Source organism: Acanthopagrus latus, chromosome 9 (assembly GCF_904848185.1).
Source record: "Acanthopagrus latus isolate v.2019 chromosome 9, fAcaLat1.1, whole genome shotgun sequence".
Taxonomy (NCBI): domain Eukaryota; kingdom Metazoa; phylum Chordata; class Actinopteri; order Spariformes; family Sparidae; genus Acanthopagrus; species Acanthopagrus latus.
Genome location: NC_051047.1, coordinates 13,015,626 through 13,026,357, shown reverse-complemented (window position 1 = coordinate 13,026,357; position 10,732 = coordinate 13,015,626). Strand labels below are relative to the sequence as shown.

The 10,732-nt window shown below is 41.8% G+C and overlaps 1 protein-coding gene across 1 annotated transcript; it reads right to left on the bottom strand.

Moving 5' to 3' along the window:
- Nucleotides 1-1,454: 1,454 nt before the first annotated feature.
- On the bottom strand, nt 1,455-10,426 carry fancb (FA complementation group B). The gene is made up of 8 exons (XM_037108809.1): nt 9,458-10,426; nt 9,214-9,369; nt 8,220-8,306; nt 7,810-7,938; nt 6,931-7,103; nt 5,386-5,819; nt 5,066-5,306; nt 1,455-3,740 (listed from the first exon to the last, which is right to left on the bottom strand). Exons 1-8 carry the CDS (start codon nt 10,385-10,387, stop codon nt 3,329-3,331), a joined length of 2,562 nt encoding a protein of 853 aa, XP_036964704.1. The 5' UTR covers nt 10,388-10,426; the 3' UTR covers nt 1,455-3,328.
- Between the last annotated feature and the right edge of the window lie 306 nt (nt 10,427-10,732).

Sequence of the window (10,732 nt, the reverse complement as noted above, 5' to 3'; positions counted from 1 at the left end):
CAAAACACAGGGATTATAAACTAATCAATAACACTAATCCTCACATGGAAATACCATCCATTTCACCAACACAGCCTCGCACAACCGTCCGTTATTATTTCTGTTTGAATATGCGGGCATGCAAAAGGCCTTCATGCAATCAATTCACTGTGACGGCATTTGAAAGGAAAATTATTCGCAGCTTATAATTGTGCTTAAGAGGGAAACAACTTTGCATCATTCATTAAGGTTTAGGGAGGCTGCTTTGTGAGCTCAGAGAGAGAGAGGGACAAGAAATGAGGGTTGCCATAGCAACTGCACAGCAATTGAGAGGGCCAGCGTGAGAGAAAAGCGGGAAATTAAGAACACTGGTGCATGATTTTGCCAAAAGTGTTTCTTATGCCCGAGCATGAACACTACACCAAATTAAACATTAATTTCCACTGTATCAAAGAAATAATAAAAGCAGGAGAGGATTATGCTTCTATGACACTCTTCAAACTACAAACAGGCACTGCGTGTGTATTGAGAGCCTGTATTATGTGTAGGGTATCTGCCTGATACACTGCACTCCTGCAATAGACATATAGTTAATTGGTATGACGTCATCTGCCTGTTGGTGTTATTGATCTATTTTTACCTCATGTCTGTGAATTCACACTGGGATTTGTGTCCTGGACTCAAAAGGAGATAATATTATTTTCAGGTTCGCAGTTTTATTTTAGTTCACTACTACAATAGATGTATACATGCAGCAGTGCTCAAAAGCAGCTGTCTCTTTAAGGCTCCCCCCCGAATAACCAGTGTCCTCTGATTGGTCAGCTCACACACGCCTGAGCCACAACTGCTTACAACAACAGAACAGCTGTGCAAATAGGTATAAATTATGCAAATGTGTGACATGGTGACATCGTGTAATATCACAAAGTCACGAAATTAAAGGCATCCTGTACTGATGGGGCGTGTTGTGATATTTTTAACTTTCAACACATGTACAAGAACCTATATAGAAACAATGAAGGGAAGGGAAAAAAAACTGAGACATAATCTTCCTTGTAAGAAAAAAAAATTCTGAGGCCATTTTTGCATCTTTTAACCCTAACTTCAGTACAATTGAACCATCTCCAAAATAACTATCTGCTGAAGAAGGCCATGGGATGTGGCTGAAAGCCTCAGAAACAAAATAAGTGCTGAGAATTTCATGTGGAATTCTAGTTCAACAGCCTGCATAGTTCACAATATCAATTAGAAGCCTGGCATATCAAAGCAGAGTTATTAAGCCTCTGGGCTTAATGAAAATGTGTTGCCATGTGATAACAGATACTCAACAGATATTCCATTTTTTAACCATATTGTTTGAACCAGAAATTCCCCCCACATGGGAGCTCTGTGCTTACAAAATCATATTAGGGCTGTGCAATATGTATTAGGGTGTAGATTCAATCAACAGCCTCCCACTTTGTTTGGTTGACCCACTTAGTTCCAGAGTCTAGAGGACAGGGACCCTCTGACCCCAATCAATATCAGTCGACTGCCGGCACAGACCAGACCAGTGCACTCATCATGACGACATCAACAGCGCAAAGCACCATTCATCATAATGCATCTTAAGGTGATATCATTAAAACAAACAATCTTTGGTTAAAATGTGAGCAAAAGGCTCAGCCTAGAATTGGAATATCATTGGAACTCAATTTAACTAAACTGTTGCTATTAAAATATTTGTTGACCTTATATATGATATATAACACATTAATAAAACGGTCTGACATACAGTATTATCAGGGAAGCAAATTAGCTTTTGGTTTTTCAAGACAATTTCTTTTTTAATAATGATTTAAGTTACATTTTTCTTCCTGGCAGAGATTAGCTTCTATATCAAGTGTCACAAGATGCAGCTATCTGTCATTTGTCAATTTGACTGCAAGTCATATGAAGCTAGATGGAGTGCAGATTTTTGTTTCTCATTGTCTGAGTTGCCAAAGTGTTTTTTCATCAAACACATTTTCATTCCCCATTAAAGTGAGGGGACCCTGCAGCCCTCCACCACCACTCACAGTTAATACAAGTTAACAGGAAATAAGGGGATGACAAACCATATATCTTACTCTAGGTGACAGTCGGGGCTTTAAGGGAACACCAATTCTATTGAATTTTCATTTTCACGTGTGATCCACTTATGAGTGTTATTTACTGTACAGAATTCACTACTCTCCTTCGATGCTAGAATTGACAGCGGTGTGTACCGTCTTGCAGCTGGATAGAAGGCATAGGGGAGGAGTTTTCTGTTTTCTGTGTCTGAATATAACGAAAAATTTTATTGGGCTGCAAATCTTGTTTTTTTTTTTTTAAAAAAGTAACACTTCAGGAATGACTCATGAAAATAAGAAACTTTAAAGTCCTGTAGCAGTCAGTCCAGTGGAAGTTGTTACTTGCAATGAGGCAGAGACATTGAAGGTGTAAACGGGGGGGGGTTATCTCTCCTCAGACTGAGCACTACAAACACACAGAGCAGCTCTGGGAACAAACAAAATGCACATCCTCGTCTTTTATGCCCCACTGGGAGGAAAAAAAAAACCTCAACAGCAATTTTTTCAAACACCACTGGTCAAGCTGCTGCAGACCGTATATATCCAGCAAAGCCATGGTCCTTTAAAGTAGGGTTTGATGTTTGCTTGGACGAATAGTATTTTTAACAAACTGTGCTGACAGCCTGTGCCGCATCACAGGAAGAACAGCATCCAAGGACTTTTTATTTATATCCTTTCACATGAAAATAACTGAACCATGGGGGGAAATGCAACTAAAAGCTTTCAGTCAACTTCCAGCCACTGAGCAGATGTATAACCCTTTTCATCTACCATCATCTGTTGTCTTTTTTTCATACACAAACAGCTTCTCACTCTCAGAGAGGAGGATTCCTACTGAATAGCACACAGCGGCAGCAGCAGACGATGACATTAAAGAGTGTTTACTGAACACACAGAGGTTCTGAAGGGACATCAACAGAAGAATAAGCAGAGAGCAGTATCACATCAGTATCAGATTAAGGCTGTGAAGCCCAGGAAGTGATCCAATGCAAATAGGCCGAGGCTCTCTACAGCAACAGACACCAAGCAGATAAAAACCCCATGAGGCTGGAGCAGACACACAGGGTTATAAGCAAGCCAGCAACCGGAGGAGCTCTCAGGTGAAATGTGCAGTGCATACATAATGAACTGTCCTCTATGTGATTACACTTGACACCATTTACTATTAAAGCCTTTTTTTTCCCGTTAGTACAACATGATTGTCCAGGTAACACAGATTAAGCACTGAGATTTCCAATAACGACCACATGTGCAGTAAATTAGCAGGGCAAAGTTGTCTGTGTTTTTAAAAGAGCTGCCAAATCCCCATCGAGCAGCACTTGGGACATGTTTTGGGTCAGCCTACGGTACCTCCCCACATCCACCAGGGGGCTCAACCTCTTCCTGCTCCTCTCAACGTCCTGCTGCCACACCTCGCGACACCTCTGGAGACCCTTCACAGAGGCTGGCTCAGGGGTCTCCTCATGTCCAAGGCTCTTCCTCTCCATATCCTCTTCTTCGTCACAGAGTAGTAATGATGCGCACTCTCGGAGTGACACCACCTCTTTCTCTAATGCCAAAGACAATATTCGATCTGCTCCCTGCCCTCTTGAAGCTTTGACAGGCTGGATGGAGCAGGATGCCGGGAGGTAAGCCAAAAGAGAGTCCAGGAACTGTAGCACCTGTAACTGGCTGTAAAAGGAAAAACAGAGCAACAATTTATATGTCATCACCCGATGTATGTTGCAATGAATTAAAACAAGATTCTTGAAGTCTTTTTTACACTTATCAGCTGCCTGACACCCACCTACCTGCAGAGTTTATTTGCAGAATTTGCCATTTTAAGGGCTCTGCATGCCAGAGAATCCTAATCACTTTGATATTCAGGGTATACTGCACCGACATGCATCCCAGTCAACTTCAAAGCCTTGTCAACTTTGAATCCATTAATATAAATTGAGTGTTGCCCTCTTCTACTTGCGGAGCTACCTTTCTTAGTTCCATTAAATAAAATGAAATAATTTGAGAAAGTCCCTGGCAGTGGAGTTTGAACCAATACACAGAGAAGGAACATCAAAGCTGGCAAATGAATAGAAAATCTCTGTGTTAGACAAATTATTGCGCTTTTCTCACTTTACAGGACTATCAAATTAGCAGCATATTACAACTCATACAATGCAAACCAAAGGGGATTCTTTGTTAAAAAAACAAGACGAAAAATGGCATTAAGACAATAGAATATAAAAAGGTCATATCAAGACTTATTAACGAGGTATTCACACACGTGGGAGGTGCAACACACACTCCTGCCAATGGTTTTCACACCATTCCACGCAAATGAAGCAAAGTGCCAGTGTATGCAGGGAAGAGGACCTCCAGTCAGAAAATATGGATGTAAAAGGATAAGCTTTTTACAAATATTCTAACAGGAAGAAATGGATTCACTAGTTATGTTTACATGGAGAATATTGCTTCATACTGACTGAAAGTATTCCTTTTCAAAATTTCAGGTCAACAGTTTACACTGGATAGGATTAATAGGGTCTAGTGTTTAAATGCAACAAGGACTTTAATTGGGACAGCTGTGTGACATGCGCAAATATAAAGTTGTGTCATGGCTTCCTCTTCCTCATGCGTGTTTGATCAGCTTCTTATCCTGAATATAGTTCCATGTTTGTTTTGTATTTTTTTCAATTCAATACATTTGTTTCAAGAATGAGGTTAATGCAAAATCCATAAAGTAACACTGATAACAATCCATTTTTAGGAGCTTTCAAAATCATATTTTTGACATTTCAAGGACTTAAAATCAGATTATTGGAATTAAGGGTTTGTAAGGACCCAGACATACCCTAGTTTTAATTTAGTTTAATTCAAAGATGAAAAACTCATTATTTTACATTAACTGATAATATGACAAAGTGTGAGACTGAGTACTATCCAAACCATCAACACCTACAACTCTGTGGTCAGTAATACATCCACCTGACCGGTATCTGTAAATAAAAATGATTTACCTGGAGTGGACAGACAGTTCCCCCTGGAATGGGGTTATCTGATGCCAGTGCAGCAGCATGAGAGCAGATGGTCCTGAAGAATCTAAAAGTAGATACTGAGGACTCACTTCTATCCTCTTACAACCCACTCTTTTCTGAATCCAGCCATCTATATCACCTAAGCTGTGATCAGGACAGTATATATGGAAGACCCAGCGGTCCAACACCACCATCAGACTCAGCAGGTCCTCTTTAACCTCATCTGGGCACAAAAAAAGACAATAATGAACATCTATGGGTAAAAATTTAAGTCGCACTTTGTGGGCATTTGTGATTGTTACCTGTTTTGAGTTCAGGGTTTTTCAGCAGTCGGGTTTGGACAATACTGTGAATGTTTAAGGCGACCTGACCGCAATGTACGACGGCCGGTGTTGGGTTGCTCACGAGGCCAAAAGCGTCTTGTCTCTGGACGTAATGGAGCATGACACAGCACTTGACACAGCCAGAGTTCAACAGAGGTGTCAGCCTGGTCACAGCAGTCACAGCCAGTCTGCATGTGTTGAGATCACTGGGGCTGCCGGCGTTGTGCTGCTTGCTTCTTTTGGCTGCTGGCTCCTGGAACGTGGAGGCAGAGGAGGAGGAGGAGCAGGAGGAGGATGATGATGAGGAGCAGGGTGCAGGGAGCCAGAACACTTGGCTCTGGGTTTGGATGACTGCAGGCGTCGAGCTCCGGCCCGTCTCTGTCAGGATGGATAAGCTCATACTGGCCACTGGTCTGGAATAAAAATAACAAATCACTCAGAGTGAGATATCACATGGACAGTGGGTAATCAGATACAAAAATACATGAATGTGTGACTGCTCGTGAACTGATTACCAACACTGATATCTCAGAGGTGGAGAAATTACATCAGCTGGATGAGTGCACCAATCAGAACTACAGTATGGTGCTCTTGAGGTGGCCATGCCAGAAGTAGTTTACCTCCACATGTTCTCAAAAAGAAAGAAAAGAAAAAAAAAAGAATAGGAACAGGTGGATGGAAGAATCTGATCTTGTTCCAGCAAAAGAAGCTCGGACAGTTATCAAAAACCTGTTGTCATGGTGACCACATAGCCACCCAGCATCTGCCTTAACGAAATTCAGATCAAGTTAGGGCAATCAGAGTCACAAAAAAGGTTAAAATAGAGACTACAGGTGGATACAGTAAAACACCATGAAACCACTCCATTTGATTACATGCATTCAAGGTGCGATACGTGAAAATTGGCCAAATGTCACATCCACTTTCAAAACAAATGGGGGAAAGTATGTCACCAGAGTAACCACTGACTGCTGCTAACTGTGGCTGCCATTAGCTAGTAAGCTAATTTAGCCATGCAGCTAGCAGTTCATACTGTGAACTTGGAGCACTGGAGGAACGCACCGCAAGCATGGGACCTTTGGACTGGGAAGGGCTTGCTGGTTAGCATGCTAGCTACAGTAAATATCTCCAACATAATACATAGATGTCATACCCTCAAAATTGGCATTCAGAAAGTCCTTTGAAAACACGTCAAAATATTACCTTAGAGACATGATGTGTCTATCTCATAAAAGGCAATGTAATATTCTAGTTTGGCAGATTTGATAAGGCAGCAGTGATAAGATGTGACAGCTTGACAGTGCTACTTCTCACTAGGAGCGCCATATCCATTTTGCCTGTATCCTTACCATAAACACATGGATTCACTCAACCAGATGAACTCATTATGCCTGAGGAGACATCAGGAGGACGAGCTTTAAAAGAAAAATCAGTAAACCCTATATGGGAAGCCTGATTCCTTGGTGCACATCAAGAAAAATATGGAAAATTTCACTTCAATTTAAAATCCAATATCATGCTTACACAGAGCTGTCAATAGTTAGTATCACTCCCACAACCAATTGGTCCTTGGCAATGCGACGCCACAGCTTGTCAACTTGAGGTTTTGAAGATACTGCTGGCATGTCTCGTGTCTTGTCATCCGAGGCCTCCTCCTTGGACCCATCATCGGTGTCCCAGAGAGCAGTGAGGCCTTCCTGGACAGAGCGCAAAGACCATAATCAGTAATGACAAATTTGTGACAGCACTGACAGCAGTACCAAATCATGTCATGACATGTCAATTTGACCACCGGCTCATTACACATATAGAAGAGACACATGTACTGGACTTAATAAATGCTATTTAAAAAGAAAGACCTGCTGCAGGGATTTGAAATTTGCTTTTTAAAAAACTTAGTCTTGAGCCGTATGCCCCATATACTATAGATGTTTGTTGTATCAGTAAAGCCTGCAGTTAGTTGACGTTAAGGCTTTTAAAATTAAGGCTAGTGGACAAAGCAAAAATGATCTACAAAATTAAAATAACATATAGATAGATAAGACAGATATTTAAATGTAAAAGTAAAATGAAATGATGACTGCCAAAGTACAAGGAAACATTTGTGGCATATGTTTTTTATTGCCCGTCTTTTGCTCTTGCTTCCTGAATGCCAGTGGCAGCATTAGGAACGCTGACCGCCTCTGCCTCATGCAAGCTGCCATTTTGAATATGACAACTTATCAACATGAGTGACAAGTGCTGGAGCAAAACCAAAGGACTGAGGGGGAGGAGGGTGGGTCTAATAATATAGCTTCCTGTTTTATGGGGGAAAAAGTTTTTAAATTCAGTTCCCAGCCATCTAAAAAAAAAATGTATTAATACAGTAACAGACTGTTGTGTATCTTCTTCGGTGAACTGTACCTGCTCTGGCTGTGTGAGAGTAGATTCTTTCTCCGAGACCACATCAGTGAGGGCTTGGACCGACTGCTGCAGGACTCTTTCTTTCACTCTTACTTCTCTTTGAAGCTCCTGCAGCACGCTCAATCCACTCTAAATGAGAGATTATATTTGACATGCTCGAAACTGAACACACAGTGTCACATTATGGAATACTAGCCACATAAAACAGCCAAAGTGATGTTAATTTACAACATAGTGTGCCACTGTTACACATTACATCAGACACAACTCTTCACACATGTAAAACAAAAATATCAATGGCTCAGTTTGTTAATTTTTCCTTGGAATCATAACACGATGTGAACATTCACATACATACCAAAAGAAACATAAATAACACATGAGTGCTGTAATAGTGTATACATGCTTACCTGCAGTCTGGACTCTAATGCTTGAAGAGTGAGGAGGTAGTTCTCTGGTGGAGGAGATATCTTTGGTGCCTCACTGTCCTGGCAGCGCTAAAAACATGTATTTTCTTTTAGTCAGTCTTAATTCTGTCACAAGCAGGGATGCACGATATGGAACTTTTTCAGATGATTCTTATAAAGGCAAACACGGATAAGATAACTGAAATGTTCACTCTTGTGTTCATAACCTGTAGTTTGTGCACACCTGAAGGTAAGAGAAGCTAAGATGTGAACAAAGTTTGATGATTTAATATTCATTCATTTAATATTTAATATTCTATAGGTCTAAGCTAACATTGTTTCCCCTTCCTCTCAGAGCTCTTGTGGAATATTCACTGCTAAACTATTGAAAAAACATGCACAAACAAACTGTGTGACCATCTACCCAGGTGCAGCAGCTTGATTTAACTAAGCACATAAACAGTGTGCTGCACTAATTTTTCTCCATCTTCTTCTCTGCGTCTTTTGGCAGCTCGCAAAACCAAATTCAAAGCAACATTTTTTTTTATATCATGTTGATGGTACAGTGTCTTGAAACAGGGTAAACAGTGTCTCTGTCACTTGTTTCTGCACTGTGTTACTTCAGTGAGAGGGGAGGATCACAGTGTTACAAACATGTTTACTTCAACACACAAGTTTCGACCCATAACATTGTTAGGATGCAATGAGTTGTTTGTAGTTAGTGCCTAAATTACATTTGACAAACTGTTACAGACCTGGGATTTGTATTTACAACAGCTGTGTTGCAATCAGAAACTGTGGGGGGCACCAAATTCCATACAATCCCAATTTCTACATAATGCTGCTTTCATATTACACAGCTCTACTGGGATCTGATGTGTTAAAACTTGTAACCTTTTCGCTGTCTCTCTAAACTATTGTGGTATGTGGTATCAAATTGCAATTTTATGTAAGCAGGTAAGTAATGCAGCATATGTGAATGAAAATGATGCCTTACAGCATACGAGGTGCCACACAGGTCAGTGAGGAGAAATCTTTCCAGTGGCTGTCCTGTTTCACCTCGGCCCTTAAAAACCAACAGCATCTGGTCTGATCCACATCCCAAGAAGTCATCCACCAGGACCGAGCTGACATCTGACCACTGGGCGGCTATCTGTCAAAAGAAAGTTGAACAAAGTGGACTTGAAAAACTTGTGCAGAGACTGAAATCCTAGCTACAGGAAGACAGATATTTTACATACCTGAAATGTTTCCTTCCATACCGCGCATACGTGCCCTTGGTGAAAGGATACGGCGAACAGACAGCCGTTTCTTCCTGTGTTGACCACTTGAATCTCCTCAGGTTGTTCAAAGGGGAGCTGACAGATGTCTTTCACTGCGCCGTTCTCAAAGTAAACAAGTTGCTGATAAGAAGTGGCTGCGACCAGAGTGCATTTCAGCGCCCCATCTCCATCCACCTTTTCCGCTGAGAGTACCAACATGCACCTTGTAAGGCAAATGTAGGGATGGGGCAATATCATAGTGCCATCAAACACATGTCCATTCTCAATAAAATAACCCTGGGTTTGGCTTGGGGGTTTGATAGCCAAGCGCTGTTTTGGACCGTTTTGCAGTCCAAGAACAAACACCTGTTCTGTGTGGAGGGGCAGTTCTCCAGCAACACTGTGGGACAGCTGAATGGGGATCTGTCTCACCTCTCCTGCCTGCAGAGATGTATAGAAGACATCACCAGCATGGCTCCACAACACTGTGGGACCCTTGAGGATATACACATCCTCCTTGATTTGATAACTGAGTTTAAACTCAATGCAGGGCTGCAGTAGGTTTGAGCTGCTCAGTGTGAGGAGACTAAACTGGAAGCCCTCTCCTGTCTCACTCTTCTTCGACACCAAAACGCACGGTGTGGTGACTCTCTGCTGCACATTTAATGCGTATTTGCATTTTAAGATATCCACATGCGATGATCTCCTCCCGCTGATGATGTCTGCTGCTGCCGCTGCCTCCAGGAACGCGTTGGCTTCCCGGTCAAACGAAAGCCTGCGGAACACTAACTCACTTCTTTCGCTGTCATGTGTGACAGAAGCTCGTTTAGAGTCAAATATGAATAACTTTCCTGCGAGGGAAAGGCAGTGGGGAGTGTGACACGAATCACCAGAAAGCAAACTCTCCATTATGAGAAGAAACTTCGGGTGCCTACCAGCTCCGAGCTCTCCCTTTTTGACAGCTTTACGTTACTGCAAAGTTGACAGCAGTCACTCGTATGACAGAAGTCACACCAAGGTGTACAACTGGACGACTGGTTGCTGAACTAATGCGTAAAAGAGAGATTTAGCCGCATTTAACGCCTCACATCGACTGTTATGACGCTCGTAGCGGCGCGCCAACTGAAGTCAAACGCTTCCTGTCAGCCCGAGTGCATTGTGGGTGAGAGCTGGTAAACAGTAGTGAGTTGACGACATTAAGAGGAAGTGTTAAGCCCGCTTGTCATTTTTGAACGAATCAAGTTATGTGAATGA